Here is a 17306-nt window from a genome sequence, read left to right as displayed (position 1 = left end):
TCCTGCTCCGCCGTCTTCTGGTTTCCTAGAATAAAAGTGGCTTGTGTCGTCGGTCCTGTGCTCATGTTGAGGTGTCTGCATCATAAAAGCACACACACACACAAAACTGCCCTCAGAGATAGTGTCTAAGACAAGAATAAAAACATTTCTTAAAACTTGTATCTAGGGTTGCAAAATTCCGGGAATATTCAAAGTTGGAAACTTTCCATGGAAATTAACGGGAATATACGGGAATTTACGGGAATAAACGGGAATTAACAGGAATAAACTGGAAATGTTGTGGGTAATTTATACTAACTGTATTTACCTTGTCATATACAGACATAAATATAAACATTTTGTTTTGTCATAGGCTGATTTGAGAACTGAGGAAACTTTGGGAACTTGACTATATGCTTCTGCATCGTTGTGTCATTCTTTACACAGTATTTGCAAATGTACACAGCCTTTCCTTCTACATTGAATGGGGTGAAATGTCTCCACACATGAGATGGTGCACGTGGCATTGTTCTGTAGAATAAGATGAGAAACAAGTTTGTTTAAAAAAACGCTAATGCAATGCCAGAGATATAAACAGTTAGCCAAACAATTGGAATCGTCTGTAAACATATTTTACAATTGATGGATAAATGAATGGAAATAGGCTGGATGAACAGATGAACAATCCTCAATCAGCATGCTAATATATTTTCCCCAGTAACATCATCGAAACTTACCTGACTAGTCCTGCACACTACAGCAGGCCTCAATAGCCCTGCTGTAGTGTGCAGGATGCTGGGAATTATCTGTGCATGTGATGGAAGAATGCAAAGTGGAGGGTTGAAACTCAACGTGCAGCTTGTGCTGCATTCCATACATCTTTAAAATAGAGTTTTGAATGATGTTTTTATTGCTCAGCATTTAATTTGAGTATTTTTTTTTTTTTTTTCACAATTCCCAATATTCCCGAGCTAAACTTCCAATGGAAAGTTTCCGGAAAGTTTCTGGAAATTTACCGGAAACTTGCCGCCCCTTTGCAACTGTACTTGTATCTAATAGTTATTATACCTTGTGTAACCCCTAATGTTTTGACCTCTTAAGGCTATTAAATATGTGTCACATGACCTTATATTCTACAGAACCCAGTGATGGTGGTTGGAGAATATTCTAGGGAGTAAATAAGATGTCTTGGATTTAGAAATTAGTTACTTTACCAATTTAAAACAGCTGCTGTACCTGAACTCCTGTGTAAGCTAGTGCTACAACACTTTTCGCAATTGACAACATAACTCGACAGTTTGGGTCAGCTTTCTTTTTGTTTGTTAAATATATTCCATCTTTGTGGCCTACAAACGAGAACATCCGGGTCATTCTTGTCTGAAGTTTTTCACTGCTGTTCAAAAGTTATATAAAGTAAAGCTGCACATTCTCCGTGTGGACACCGTGTGTGTGTGTGTTTTTTTAATATAACTTGTTTAAACTCACCGGTAGCGATGAAACCAAGCAGCGGTGGAGTTTCTCCTCGGACTCTGATGAAGCAGCTGAAGATGTCGCCGATTTTCGCGGGTTTCAACTTCTAAAACTGATCGCAGTGATTGATCCGGTGTTTTTTTTAAAGACGAATAAAGAAGCGTTTAGAAAAGCGACTTGAGTGTTAAAATCGTCTTCCTACAATCACAGATCGTGAACATACAATGTCTGTTACCTCCGCGTTCTTCTCCTCACGTTCGCGTCCCTTCACTGTGGCTCCGTTTAAGCTTTAGATCGATGTCTGTTTTAGAATCAGATCTCATTGGTGGACTAAATAAATCCAATTATCGCAAACTTTGATCCATAACCTGTGATCGTACATCACCTGGGCCCCGCGATCACATTCTCACATCCACCTCACCTCACCTCCTTCTTCTCCTCCTCATCATCAGTCCTCCTTTCTGACCTGTCATAGCCTCTTTAGCTAACCCCCTCTCTGCCATCGAGGGGATCAACGCTACAAGAACTCGTTCTCAAAATCAAACCCAACACCCACCGATCGCTGCATGTGTTGATTCTCACCATTCACTACCAGGATCTAGCATCAGCTGATCCGGACGAGTCGGGGCCACACCGGTGGAGCTGGGGGGGGGCGGGGGGGCCATGGCCGGCTCCTGTCGTGTGGAGCTGCTCGCACGGGTGTTCCTGGTTAACACAGATTGCACCTGCAGGAGGATAAAAGTGTGGCCCCTCAGAAAGCTCCAGTCTCACCTGAAAGCTGCTGCAGCAAACAGCTCCCTGCAACAACAGGTGAGGCCTTCCTAGGTGATTGATATTTACAGTGGTGTATAAAGTACTTGAAAGCCATACTTGAGTAAAAGTACAGATATCTTACCTGAAAGTGACTTAACGTAAAAGTACGTAAAAGTAACCCGTCAGAAAATGACTTGAGTAAAAGTCTTAAAGTAGCTCATATTAAAAGTACTTAAGTATCAAACGTATCTGGTGTTGAAATGTACTTGAGTATCAAAAGTAAAAGTACAAGTACCAAAATTAAAAATGCAAAGTGCTTTTTATAGTAGGCCTATACAGACACAAAACAACCCAAAATGTTTCTCAAGATTTATCTCAACTGACTGAAAAATTATAACAATATGAATATAATGTATATAATGTATTATTTTACAAATTTTGAACCCTACATGAGAGAGAGAGAGGTGCGCCGTGCGTAGAGGCGTGCTGCGCCAACCTCCGCTGCTCAAGTAACGAGCCACGAGAATGTAAGAAGTAGAAAGTACACATATTTTTGTTCAAATGTAACGAGTAAAAGTAAAAAGTCGTCAGGAAAATAAATACTCAAGTAAAGTACAGATATGTGAAAAATCTACTTAAGTACACTAACAAAGTATTTCTACTTCGTTACTTCCCACCACTGGATATTTGTATCTGCAACCAACTATTGTGAATATTTAGGTCTGGATATATCAATGTTGGCTTCACTTTTGCCATTTTTCTCTAAGTGGTAATGGAGGAAGTGTACGAAACATACTTTTGAAAACAAGTTTATTGCACAACTTTAAATGAATTCTTATACATAATATACACAGTTCACTGACATGTGTGTGAGCTGGATTTAAGTAGAGTAGAGCTAACAAGTAAAGGGGAGATGAGGTAAACTGATTTTGTGTCGACCAGCTTCAAACCAGGATCACAGCAAACCTGAACCACGTCAACTCATCGAGCCACAATCACTGTCACCTGACAGGAAGTGCTTCCACATGCATCTTTCATCTGACCTTCAGGAACACAACTCGCAAAGCATGATTATTTACTTGTTTATAGTGAATAAAATTAGTTTCAGCAGTCTGGTTTGTGTATTTTTGATACCACCCTCCCACCAACCCTGGGTTTACAGATACACTTCATTATAATATACAGCTGCTTCCTCTGTATCTGGCTTTAGTCCTTGCAGGAGGAAAACAAAAACAGCTACAAAAGAACCAGACTCATAAAAATGAGAATAAATGTCATGTATACAATATCTGACGCATCAAAAAAAGTGTGAAATGCTGAACTGAGAACATCATGTGATACTTGTGCGTATATGAGCTGTAACAAGGAATGTTCCAATTGACGGCGAAGATACTTTGTTAAAAAATGGCTCAACAATGACAACCATAAAATGTCAAAGTCCTCTCCAAGAACAGTTTAAATGAATTCTCTAGTTTGGGCCTGAGAATGCTCCACATAAATAAATACATTATCAGTCAAACCATCCCAGTTGTTTTTTGAACAAACCATTAGTTTGACCCTCAGTGAGACTCAGTATCTGACTGTGTGATCTCATCTGCAGGCCGGTCGTGTCATTGGTCAACTGTTGAATTTGTCCGTCAGCTAGACGTCTTGGGAGTTGCTACGGACGTTACAATCTTGGCCGTGCGTCGCCCCCCCTCTCTCAACCAGCACACGTGGTGTCGAGCTCACAGAGACGCCCTCATTTCTCTCCCAGTCCCCCTTCTCGGTCTTTTGTGCCTCTTCTCAGTGAGGTTTGGGAACATGGCCGTCCACATAGAAGTTCCTGGTGACTTTGGGCAAGGTCAACTCGATGCCGTCCATCTCTGGAGTGAGAATTATCTGGCACCCCAGCCGGGAGTTCTCCTGGAGCAAGGGCGCCATGTCCAGCATGTCATCCTCCCTGACAACCAACATTGATCAAATCAGTAAATATTACCAATGATCCCTATCACACACATTAGTTAAAATGTAAATGTCATGGTTTAAAAGGAAGATTAGTATTAGGCCTCGTCTACATTAAGGCGGATATTTTCGTAAAGAATATTACCCCACTCTGTTTTACTAAATATCTTCGTCCACACGAAAAAAACAAAAACAACAAATCCTAAAACAAGCAAACCGGGCTAGTAGGTTCTGATAAGTCAACGATCCTTCAAATGACTATTTTGAGATTCTTTCTCTCTGGCTGTAGTAACTTCAAAATCAGAAAAAAACAGTAGCTCAGTTTTTTGCTTATATCTTTGCTTATAGTTAGTTATATGATAACTATTTCGCCATCTTGTCCAGGATCTCTCTGGCCTGCAGCTTAATAGGTTATATACAAGGCAAAAGTGAAAATGAGCAAAGTAACCTATGACAATTTCCAAAAGCTTAGTTTTACATGTTTACACATGTACACAGAAATCAGAGATTTAGAAAATCTGGCATTTGTAAAAATCTGCATTGTAATATCTTAAAACCTAGTTTGCGTGTGGAGAAGAGACACAAACAGAGGGGAAAGTTTTGAAAAATATCTGCATTAGTTTGGACACAAGACTTACCGCTCATCAGGCTCTGGCAGTTTGTCCATATGGTCATCGTTCACATAGACGTGACATGTTGAGCAGGCTAACGATGCCTCGCAGGCTCCTGAATAAACAAACACAAATAATTAAAAGGGGCCTCAATAAAGAGCACAACCCTGCACATGATTGACAAATTCTGTTAATAGAAAATAGACAGACGTAGTTTTTCCATAGTCCTGGTTACAAATAAACAGACAGATATTGGTACAATAAATAACCTCCTTGCTGGAGTTAATAAGCAGCAGTTGTCTTAAAACTGATTTAATATTTAAGAGATTTAATCACTCACCTTCCAGCTCGATTCCATGCTTGTGAGCCAAATACATAGCATTATCTCCCACTTTGGCTCTAACTGGGATCCTCTGTCCAGATCGATCTATATACACCACATTCACCCTAAACAACAAAGATGAGAGCAGGAGTTACAACATATTTTTGTACCTTTAACCCAATTAGATCAATATAAACGATCAAAGATAAGGTTTAAAAATAATTAGACTTTTTTTTCAGACATTCGAGATTTATTCACAGCGAAAACAATGTGGCCCAGACCACCTCGGAATGTGTGATCGGATCTCAAGACCCATTTAGTTGTGTTCAGACATGAAGTTAGCGCTGACCAGTATCTGACCAGGGTCTGTCTGTATGTCGGGCCTGCAATGCACCAGTTCAGCCGGGGGTCTTTCTGTGTAGAGTTTGCATGTTCTCCCCGTGTCTGAGTGGGTTTTCTCCCACAGTCCAAACGCATGCAGTCTGGGGTTAGGTTCATTGTAGGTGTGGATGTGAGTGTAAATGGTTGTTAGTCTCTATGTGTTGTTGCGACTCCCTCCCTCCACCAGCTGCACTGCATGAAAAGAAGCGTTTGTGTCAATCTGTGTCGCAGAGAAGTGTTGGCACATCCTTCGGTTAACGACTTTCACACGTATCTGCAGGCAGCAAAGGAAACGCTCAGGGTTCCTGCAGTTGTCAAGCCTGTGAGCTGTTGAGATTTGACCCCCCCTGCTCCAACTCCTAGAGGACGCTTTCACATGCAAATGACAATGCTCTGAGCTTCACAAATGCAAATCAGTTTCCCTGAGAGCAGATAACACCAATATGTAAGAGGCACCAACAAACTATCTGGCTGAGTAAACCAGGCTTAAAATAAATATTAAACCTGAAATTTTAAATTGTTCTTAAGTAAGTAAGTGTGCTATAATGAATTATATTGTATACCACGAACAAAGGTCAATGCAGTCAAAAGAAATGAAACAATGCACTTTATTTCAAATTTTTATTGTCATCCAATCCTAAATCTCAACAACTGTACAGAGTGGCATGATTACAGTCACTTTTTCAATTGTGCTGGTTAAATGCACAGAGGAAGTGTAAACCACACCTCTACCAGCAAATAAATGATGCTGGGTATGATCATCTGTGTCCTGTAAGCTCCAAACTTCTACTGGCTTTCCATAAAAATATCTGTCCTCCCAAAATACTGGCATCAAATTCACATGTCAATGGCAAACTAAGCTGTTCCATGAATTATAAATGGTACCTTTTCACCACTACTTTCAAAATTGCTATGAAACATTCATTGATTTAATGATTTATTTTTTCAGTGTAATATTTAATCCCCCATGGACTGCACAGTGACAAAACACAGCAGCCGGCTGTTTGGATACAACATACATCTCCACTCAGTTTGATTATTATTTTAAATATAAAGGAGACACAATATAGAGCTTAAATTCCTTCATAATTTGAACTTCAATTGTCTAATTGTTGTTATTAAACTTTCTCAGTATTCCATTAAAACAGTCAACACTTTTATCCAAAGCGACTTACGATAAGTGCATTCAACTATAAGGTTACGAACACAGAACAGCGTGAATCATGTGTGTAAATGTACTAAACACCGCTGCTCACGTCACCCGCTCGCGTCATCAGCTGATGGACTCGTCCAATCAGAGCCTCGTAAACGCCGTGCAGCAGCGTCGAGTGTCCCGCAGACAGGAAGCGGGTCGTGTTTAGCTTGTCCCGTACGAGTGACTCTGTCTTCGGGGTAAATAACTTGCTGAAGTCGATACGACGCTGTTCCCTGGAGGAGAAGATGAGTGCGTGTGGAGGCAGAGCCGCGGGCCCGGTGTGGACGAGTCGAGGCGGAGAAGACGGAAGCACAGTCCCTGAGTTACGGTGAGCTAGAGACGCCATGCTAACCACTAAGCTAACTGGTACATCTGAAAGCATGTCCGCCACTCTTTGGGATAGCGAGAAAGTTGCTAAAATACGAATACAGCATCGAGTGCTGGAGCAGATCTAGTGCATGTGTAAATATGTATGAATTACTTAGATGTAACAGTTTGTTCTCGTTAAGTTTTTTCATCAACGTGACTTTTTTCTGTATGTTTTCACAGCCTCAGCCCCCCCCCCCTCCACACACACACACACACACACACACACAAACAAAGAGGCGTTAGGCTGAGACGCTGAAAGTCCGGATTTAAAGTGCAGAAAATTAAGCCATTGAATGTAAGTAACTGTTTATGAATTGTTTTGGTGTTTTTTTGCTGTGGATCTTCCAACGGTGATGCAGCGCGGCTATTTCCGTTTATTAATAATAAAGTCATGTTACATGTGTTGTTTTCCAGCTGCCTGTCCATGACGTACAAAGACACACTATGAGCCAGTATGATCCGACCAGACCTTACATCAGCATTGAGGAGTTGTCGGAGAAGAAAGAGGGTAAGGTTATATTCATTAAATAATTTTCCAGTTACATGTAAAGGTGTATGTTGTAATTGAACTGTGCTAATTTTACTGAATGTGTTTACAGCTGATTGAAGCGGGACAGATGACATGGATCCATCCTTCCACAGCCAGGAGCGCACCGACCTGTGTGCCACACTTCATATAAGACTGGAAGCTACACTGATCTCACAGCTACACACCACAGACGTCTACACACTGGAGAAGAGTCCCACAAAGAAGTCATGACCCAGAGGCTGCAGAGAAACATTTCAAGCCTCATCTGAGTTTTTGTACAATATTTTTGCTGTATGTAAATAAAGCTTTCACTCCACATATACCTTGTTCACATTTGTTCCCTGTACAATATGTTCACCTATAACATCAAGCATCACATGAATGTTTAGTTTTAATTAACTGCAGTGCTTTTGGTAAAGGCTTACTTATAAATAATAATAAATATTAATATATACATTTTTATTATAAATATTGTGTGGGAGGGGCTTACCCCACGTGCGGAATGCTGTGACCCCACGTGTGCACTGCAATGACCCATAAGGTGACCAATAGCAACACTTCTACCAACCAATCACGAGTGACATTAGTTTCAAGGGTCTGTGGTTTCCTCCAATGGTGAGTAGAGAGAGGTTCTAGCCAGCGGCTGGACTCCGATTCATATGCTAATTAGATCACACGTCGCGATCGGTCCGCGAGGCTCAGCGAGCCCCCCCGCGGCTCTCTCCTTTGTTCTCCAAATCCCCCTTAAGGTCCGCAAACGCCGATAGACCCACCTTGTCTTCACTGGCGAACGCCGAGGTAACATCATGGAAACAGTTGGTTACAGCAGGGGATTAGGCCTGTCCGTAGAGGTTCACTGTGACAATAATACTGCTTTTCGTCTAGTGCTGGGGTCGCACTCACCTTGACCCTCAAAGGATCAGCGATACAGATAACAGGTATATGGTCAGGGCGAAGTTAGGATGGAAAGAAATGCGGATATTTATCTGACCTTGAACGCAAACCACATGTGTCCTTGACTAAGTTTAACTCAATAGCTCGAGAGCAGCAGAGAAGTTGCTCTATTGCCACAGATGCAGGATGTGTGCGTGGATTCACAAAATACTTACACATCCTCTAGGTCCTCAGCATTGGAGACCCCCTCCTCACTGTGGTGGAGACCTTTGGAAAGACAAACACAGGGACAGAGAGGGTGAGATCAGCTGCTCCTGGTTATGGAAGGGGGGGATGAGGGGGGGTGTGGGACTTGTTGCACAAACTTTCGATACCAGAGTGAATGCTGGGAGTGTTATTGAGAGGACACATTTACATAACTGCTCTTCTCTCCATCTATCACATGAAAACCAAACAGCACTGGCACAAGTCACTGGTGAAAACACACTGCTGGTCCCCTCTCATTAAAACGTATGGGGATCCCTTCACTTCTGAGGACACTGTCTTGTTGAGGCTAAGGCTGTTAGCAAGCTGCAGCTCTCACCCATGCTCGTCTGCAGCTGTCGGGTGATCGTCCTGCAGCTGTAGAAGGAGCCGCTCCTCGCCCGGCCCCCCCCACCGGGCACCGCGCTCCTCAGCCGGGTCAGAGGACACCTGCTACAGTCCGGTTTGACTCGAGAAAGTCTCAAAGTCAGACCCACGCTCGACCGGACTGCGGCTGCGGCAGCCATGTTTCTGTTGTGGTCACGGGGCCCGCAGCGGCCAATGAGGAAACAGCGCTGGCGGTGCGAGGTCGCCGGGCGATGGCGCAGCGCCGGCAGCAGAGGGCGCTGTAGGTCTCTACACACACACAGCACACTGGGAACAAACGAGCAAGATGTTTATCACTGTTACCACAAAAGATAATAAGTGAAAAACCTTTGGAGAGAAGCTTCAATCAAACAAGAGTGAGTTCAAAAAGTGATAAATAAGAATAATCTATAAAAAAGACAGCAATAATAATAAGATTAAACACATTAATAATACAATCAACGAATTGTAAGCACAAAATAAAATATAAAATGTCATTGACCAAAACAATCTATATGGACTGCATTCATATGCTGGTCAATAAAAAAAAGTAAATACAGACGGTAGTAATACTACAACTTTATAAAGTAGTAATAATGTACAAATTAATTTGTTTTTACAAAATGATATACAATCATATTTTTCACTAATACTTTCTTCTTTGTTTGGTTTATTGGTAAATGGCAACCAACGTCAAAGTGCAAGATTAAGATACATTTTTTTTATCCCACACACATGCACAGACATGCACAGGCACACTCATGCAAGGGGAAACTTAACCTCTGCGTTTAACCCATCTGGTGCAGGACACACAGAGCAGTGGGCAGCCATGTACGGCGCCCGGGGAGCAGATGTTAGGGGAGTAAGGTGCCTTGCTCACAGGCACTAGAAAGGATAGGGAGAATCCTCTTGTATTTTTGGACAGATCAATCCAGGTTCGTCTTTTTGTTGTTTCTCCATGGAGTCGAACCAGAGACGAACCAGAGACCTTTTCTGCCCATCGTCCAGTCTACTATTCTCCCATCAATATGTTCCATATGGACAGCCTATATTGGGAGGCTCCTGCCAATGTTGTCTTTTGTCATATAAGTGTCATGGCCTTTCATATAATAGTTATTGTATATAGAGTTTGTATGTAGTTGTATCATGTTTCCAATCATTTGCCTTCAATTTTTCATTTTGAATTGTAAAGCATCTTGTTATTGTGTTTGAAAGGTTCTATATAAGTAAAGGTCATATTATAGTCATACTATAGTGTGATGTGTTGTCTTATGATAACTTTTAACCAAAGAGTTTTCCTCGTCTGCTGTTTTTAAAGTGTGAACAAATGAGTGTCAGACTGTCTAATTCAGTGTTTATCAGAAGTTAATGTTTTTTCTTGACATTCCACCACTCCCTGTTTAGTCGTATATTTGTCACCTCAACTTGTCTCACGAGCTATAATAAAATATTGAATTATATAATAAAGTATGTTACCAAACCATGCAAATGTAATTTAGTCTGAATGTTCTCACTTTACATAAATATGCCATTTGGTGTCACTGTGTTTTGTTCCAGTCGCAGTTCTCACAAGTCTAAACCTGTCAACTCATATTCCAGTAAAGAAGTGAATCGTCCCTTGCTTCATTTTTTATATTTCCACACAGTCCCATTCATTCCTCACAGCATCACACAGTAAATACATGTTCTGCCATGTTTTTGTGCTTCAGAGGAAAATAAACCAAGATAAGAAATCTGATGCAGGCTTGCAGTGCATGGACAACTGTTTTCATGACAGCAGCTACTGATGTGGGAAGTCAGAGAAGTGCTGTTATGACTACAGCCTGGTCTCAATCTTACCTCTCAAAGAAAGAGAGAGATCTTTCTTAGAGAAGAGGAAATATATATCACTGTCTTTGGCATCTGCTTGGGGGAAGTTATCCTAAACAGAACTAACCTATTAAATATGTAATCCCTTTACAGACTTGTAAAGATCCCACAGAGGAGCACTGTGTGGATGTTTGAGATGTGATTTATGGGCCTGAGTGACTCTATAATGACTTCATCCGCTATAATGTATGTGTCTTTTCTTATCTTTCCCTTGGTGTTTCATGCTGATCTGTCTTTCAAGGGAGAATCACACTCTCTGAGTCGCTCTTAAAATGTAGGCTAACCCCCCATCTGGACCCATAACTGCAGAGGTCCCTCCCATGTGGATGGCCATAAAACTTAAATGGGGCGCTTTCGTGTCTGCGTTTTTTCTACAGTGAGTGCTGGGAGTACATTCACGTGCATATAGATTATTGCACTTTATATATACTCTGAATTCACATAATAAAACGCTATCACACTTTCATGCGTGTGCTCTCTCAGACACACACCTGTGCCGGAGTTGAGTCTGGGGACCGATTACCTGTGTCTGCGAAGTATGGGAAGTTAGTATATCACTGGGCCCTCTGCAGGTGTGTGTGTGTGTGTGTGTGTGTGTGTGTGTGTGTGTGTGTGTGTGTGTGTGTGTGTGTGTGTGTGTGTGTGTGTGTGTGTGTGTGTGTGTGTGTGTGTGTGTGTGTGTGTGTGTGTGTGTGTGTGTGTGTGTGTGTGTGTGTGTGTGTGTGTGTGTGTGTGTGTGTGTGTGTGTGAAATGCATCCTGATCCTTCAGAATACACTCCCCTCCCTCTTTGATGGCAATGACGTACAATAACTCATACACCCTTTATTTCATACTTCTTTTGGTCTTATTTATATCTTGTTTTAAAGTTTTGATTTTTTTCTTTTTTCCTTTGTAAATCGTTTTGTTGAATCTTGAATCTTTCTTAACGCTCTCACATGGAAATACACGCAACAGTCACTTCTTCAAAAAGACACGCACATGAAACGCACTCCCTGACTCCCACACAAATCACAAACACTCTTCAAGTGCATGTGCCTCTTCCGGGGCCCAGCCGCAGCAACATGTGTGGACTTTTTTGCAGCGATCTGATGAGTCTTCCCAGAGTTTGATTTGTGGTGAGCTTATATTTCCAAGAACAGATAAAACCTGGAAAGAGACAACATTTAACAGCCGTCCATAGGGTGCAGTTCAGTTCCTCCCATCGGACCTCCCATTATAGTTTATTATGCTGTAGTCTTGTCTCTGCTGGTATTTCTTGCAAACTGAAGATGGAATTTTTTGAGTCTCCATTTGGAACTTGCCAATGACTCCAGTTTGAGCAGACCAATCAAGAGTAAGAGTCATCATCCTCAAATTTCACTCCGTTATATAGCATCAAATAATTAATCAAAACCAAAGTTACAAGAAAAATTAATACTTGGTCAAGCATCGATGTGATAAAAACGACCCAAAATGAGAGATATCCTCTTCAACAAATTTGTATATGACGCTTACTTTGATTTGGAGGGGTCATGGTTTATGTGCTATACTGCAGCCAGCCACCAAGGGGCGATTGAGATGTGTTGGCTTCACTTTTGAGGAGCAGTCACATCATCCATCTTAATATACGGTCAACAAATGCAAACTAACTCTCATCTGTGTAGCCGAAGCCTGACTTGACAAATTCCTCTATAAACCACATTATCACTATAAACATGACCGGAAAAACTATATTTTGATCAATTCCAGGTCCACATCCTGCTGCTATAAATACCCACTATATGAAACTAATGTTTTTAACATCAGAGCTGTTTGAAAAATTATATAAAAACTAGGGCTACGTTGTAGCACTGACGAGCACACGCATTTTGTAGCCTGTTGCGGTCGGTGGAGAGAGCGATCAATGACCAAGCGCAGGTCTCCGCATTGCATGTGTTTTGCTCACTGCGGCAAGGATAAACCCTTCACTTCCTGCATCTGTCATGCACCGCTGGACCACGCTCACTAATCACGCATTACGGTCCACCCCATCAAGTTAGACCCCATAGTTAAAACTTTATCTAAATCGAATTTAGTCTTAAAACGAGGCTTACCTCCTTTTGGCAGTAGGTGGTGCTATCGCTATCACTATACTAGACTAATAGATCTGTTCAGGTCAAAAACACTCTTTTCTCTCTTTAGATTGTATACATCTTTCATCTTTGCATCTAAGACATCAAAGGAATCTAACACCACTGACACTGTATAATATTGTAAAGCAGCCGAGAGCAGTTCATCAAAGTTTAAAACATGTCACTTCCTGTAGCCAGCAGGTGGCGCTGTAATGATGAGTCAATATTGACACATGGATCTGATCAGGGTGGGACTGTGAATGTGTGAATGAGGTTTGAGGCTGAAAGAACAAAGCAGTAAAAACTGAAAAATATCCAAAGTTGGAACGTAAGGTTTTCTCAAGCGTGTCAGAGTGTTTGAAAGTGTCTGCACAAAACTCTCTCCCATGCTTACTCTGTATGCACATGTGACCTTCCACACCTCATGCTGGTCCAGACTTTGCTGTAAGAAATCACCAGTAACGATGATCGATATCGGGTCACCAGGTTGAATGACAGCAGCTGTTTCCCTCAGCTTCAGTTGTTTTACTTCCCTCCTTCAGGAACAGTCTGCTCAGAGTTAGATGGATGTCAGGTGGGTGCAGTAAAGAAAGTGCAGTTTGGATGTTTCCTGGATCCACGTTGCCCTTAAAGTCGCTTGGATTGACACAGCCATGGGCGAGCAAACATTTACAGCAAAAAAAACAAATGTAGTGTGTCCTTTTTGTCCCATTTACCGGCACAGGACACAATAGTCTTTCTTAAAATGCTAATGATGAATTTTGAATACATCTTAGTTGTACCGCAACTTCACAACTGACGTCCTACTGAGACTGTTAGAGGAGAATCTATGGACAACAGGATAAGTGTGAACCACCAATGTGTGTGTGTGTGTGTGTGTGTGTGTGTGTGTGTGTGTGTGTGTGTGTGTGTGTGTGTGTGTGTGTGTGTGTGTGTGTGTGTGTGTGTGTGTGTGTGTGTGTGTGTGTGTTAGAGATAAGGCTCAGCTAAGGTCTGGGATTGGCTGTCCACAATTAAATGGAAGTCAATACAAGATCTAGTAAGGGCAGTAGCACAAACACATTTTAAGGTGAAGACATGTTTTAAGGTTGGGTGAAGATTAAGTTGAGGTTTGGCAAGTAGAAACTGGTTAGGATTAGATGAAGTCTGCAGGAAATCAATGTAGGTCAATGCAATGTACCCTGAAATCATGGTGACACAACTGTGTGTGTGTGTGTGTGTGTGTGCATGCTTTTGTGCGTGCATGAATCTATGTACATGAGCATTGTTTTGCAAGCCGTGTTGTGACTCCCTTCTCTCCGATGACTAACAGAAATGTCTGAAAACAAATTGAATAAAGGTAAAAGAAGCGTGGGAACGCTTGAGCATCGCCAGACAAAAGGGGAATTTACCATCAATGTGAGTAAACACAGCAAAAGCCTTGGATCTAGCACTATCAGGGAGAACATGCTGTTACTCATACTGTTGTGATGTTTATATGTCTGGGACACTTTCTCTATTATGTGTCACACATCTAAAGGTAGGAGCATTTCTGGGAGCCTCCCCAGGGCTCACGGTTGTGTTTGTGATTAATGACCTTTTTCACACACAACTCTAAAAACTGCACAGCGGCCAGCAGCGAACTGTTTGCTTAGTCCCAGGTCTTGATGTGGTTTAGTGGTTTCAGTTTGTGTTTTCAGTGGCTGCCGTCTGGAGTGTGATAGACAGCACTGACCACCGACTGTTGACCTTTGACACCAGATAAAAAAAAGGCAGCAGAGAGGGGTCAAAGACTGGTGAGGTCACAGAGGTGAGACAAATCATGTCAACAAATCTAAACACACCAAGGAAGCTGCGGGTCCACTCCAATTATGCTTTTTGTTTCTTACTTTTGTGGGAAAAAATCTGGAACGTTAATAAACTTCAACATAACGGGCCCATTAATAATGATGAGATTTCCTAACAATAAAAGAATAGGATTAGATATATTCTGTGTTATTGCTGCTTTAATTTGTTTTTCCAATTTCCCCAGTTAGTCTGTGGCTTAAGTGGCTTTAAGCACCAGGCCTGGTTGTTCCCCCCAGATGTGCATATTAAAAATAGGTCACCAATGAACAAGTATTTAAAAAATGGTTAAATAATTTCCTATTTCTGTTGGAACCTGCAGTTTTCAGCAAACACTACAAAAAGAAACAATGCATTTGTTTAGGGATTATGTGGCAGATTAACAGATATTGCTCAAGAACAGCTACTAAACTAACCAGAGCTTGAAGCGAGAATGACAGTTTAAATTCAATCTAAATAAATAGCTTTTGTTATTTTAGTCTTCTCTTCATCAACCATCAATGTATTTGTCATCAATCAAAACTCTCCTGCACCACCTGTGGCCCTTTTATTATTGACTTGAAGATGTAAGGCTCTACAAGTAAAATTCTACTGTTAAGAAATACTTATACATCTTTTACTCCACAATTTGTGGTTATACGCAGGTTTGCGCTTTATTAACATCACCCCAGAAAATTTGCATTATAAGACTGCAACAATTATAAAGTCTCGTGCAGAGTTATTTGACCCAGGAGTGAAAGGGGACTGTGTTGTGTATGAAACAACTCAGGCATGTGTAAAGGGAAATGATATCTAATATGGTGCAGCTTGATTGAATTTTAGAGGTCTATTGAGCCTTGGCAGAGGTACAGACCCACTCTGGTTTTTATTTATGAATTTACTTTTTACAAAGTACAGTTGACTGGAAAAAAATGAAACAGATCAATGTTTAGTGTGATCCCCTTTGCCTTTAAACAGCAGTAGTTCTACATTTGCAGTTTTGGAAGGTATTTGGCAGACAGATTGTTTTCCAGCATCCACACACCACAGTTCCTCTGTGGATTCCGTCTGTCTCCAGGTCTTCTGTCTCCGATGATGCTGAGATCCATGTTCTGTGGAGGCCAGACCATCTGGTACAGGACTCCATGTTTGTCTTGTCTCTGAGGACAGTTCTTTATGACTCTGGCTGCATGTTTGAGGTCGTTGTCCTGCCGCAGAGTGAAATTTGGACGCCTCCTTGATCATATTGAGCGATGGATATAAGAATGTAGACGTCTAAAACTTTTTCACAACAATGTATTTGTGTCTACGAACCCTTCTCGTCTACATTAAAATTGTTGGCTACCTGCCTGAATTTGTGTGTGTGTGTGTGTGTCTGTGTTGTTGAATTATGACTGTAGCCGTGACTGTAATTGACCCTCTGTGGTGCAGACGCAGTTTGTGTGAAACATTCAGTCCAAACCGGAGCACAATGTCCCTCTGGGGACGCAGAGGTGTTAACTCTCTGACTAACCGGACTGTTTCACTCCACATGATCCAAGTACAACTTTTCACTGCCGCAGTAAATTTTCTTCATTTGGACAATATATTTCAAAATGACTGAATGGCCTTTAGAAAACTGTCTGTGGTCACAGTTGTTTGCTTTTACCTTTGCCGGTAATTTTCATTTAATTGAAAACTATGTATGCCAGTGTGTACGAGCACACCAGCCCTCTCTGTCTCACCTATTACTGTGTCCAGCTGAGCGTTACAATTCCCAAATGATCAGGTCGCACTGTATGAACGAATCCAGACTCACGACCAAACCAACATGAACAGAATCTGGTTCTTGTTTGACCACATGGCTAAAGCAAACATCAGCACCATACATAGTCTTGTGTCTTTTCTGCTTTGTGCTTTTCTTTAACATTGTGAGACAGGGTGTTTTTATGACATTTACCACAGAGAAAATGTGAAGTATGAGCTCTAGTAAAGCTGGACCGGCTGCATACTTCGCCAGTCCCCTTAAATTGAATTAAGCTGTACCAAATTGCACTGACTCGTAGATATTGGTTTCCTAAATGTGTCTGATTTTCATCATCAAGATCCATAAATTATTTTCAAAAAAATCAAGAGAAATGTTAAATAATGAGATAAAAATGGATCTCTCCCCTCATCTGAATTTAGACGGTTGGGCTCTAATAAGTGCCATTGTAGTTTTGTTAGAGTCCCATTTTGGGGCCAGATAAGACTTTGAATCAGATATTTGTGGACTACATGTGTATGTGCCAGTGTGTACAGTCGTTGTGTTTAATATGGAAAGAAACATATCCCAGACGCCTACGTCACATCCTGAGCCGTCTCTTATCGTCTCTGCTTGGCAGCGATAAAGCCCCGAGCTCCAGATAATAACAGTACTCAGGCGCGCAGGAGACGACAACCCCAACATGTGCAATACACGCAAGAAAAACATACACACATAAGAAAAACATACCACAAAAATGATC

General features: G+C 41.5%; 1 protein-coding gene and 1 long non-coding RNA gene across 2 annotated transcripts; one reads left to right on the top strand and one right to left on the bottom strand.

The window, feature by feature from the left end:
* Positions 1-2995: 2995 nt before the first annotated feature.
* fdx2 (ferredoxin 2) lies at positions 2996-9217 on the bottom strand. Its single transcript, XM_061089898.1, has 5 exons — positions 9031-9217; positions 8663-8714; positions 5098-5204; positions 4785-4872; positions 2996-4144 (listed from the first exon to the last, which is right to left on the bottom strand). The coding sequence occupies exons 1-5, from the start codon at positions 9215-9217 to the stop codon at positions 3988-3990; spliced, it is 591 nt and encodes a 196-aa protein (XP_060945881.1). The 3' UTR covers positions 2996-3987.
* On the top strand, positions 6563-7873 carry LOC133022988 (uncharacterized). The gene is made up of 3 exons (XR_009683034.1): positions 6563-7319; positions 7439-7532; positions 7624-7873. It is a non-coding gene; the product is annotated as an uncharacterized LOC133022988 (long non-coding RNA).
* Positions 9218-17306: the final 8089 nt, after the last annotated feature.

Source organism: Limanda limanda, chromosome 2 (assembly GCF_963576545.1).
Source record: "Limanda limanda chromosome 2, fLimLim1.1, whole genome shotgun sequence".
Lineage (NCBI taxonomy): Eukaryota > Metazoa > Chordata > Actinopteri > Pleuronectiformes > Pleuronectidae > Limanda > Limanda limanda.
Note: the sequence above shows the minus strand (reverse complement) of the source record. Positions and strands in the feature narration are given on the sequence as shown.

Bases quoted from the DNA above. Each gene is read 5' to 3' on its own strand.
- fdx2 (XM_061089898.1), bottom strand. From the start codon at position 9,217: ATGGCTGCCGCAGCCGCAGTCCGGTCGAGCGTGGGTCTGACTTTGAGA. The intron at 8,715-9,030 runs GTGAGAGCTGCA...GTCTTTCCAAAG, and splicing joins ACAGCTGCAGACGAGCATGG to GTCTCCACCACAGTGAGGAG. The intron at 5,205-8,662 runs GTAAGTATTTTG...TTTGTTGTTTAG, and splicing joins GCTGAGGACCTAGAGGATGT to GGTGAATGTGGTGTATATAG.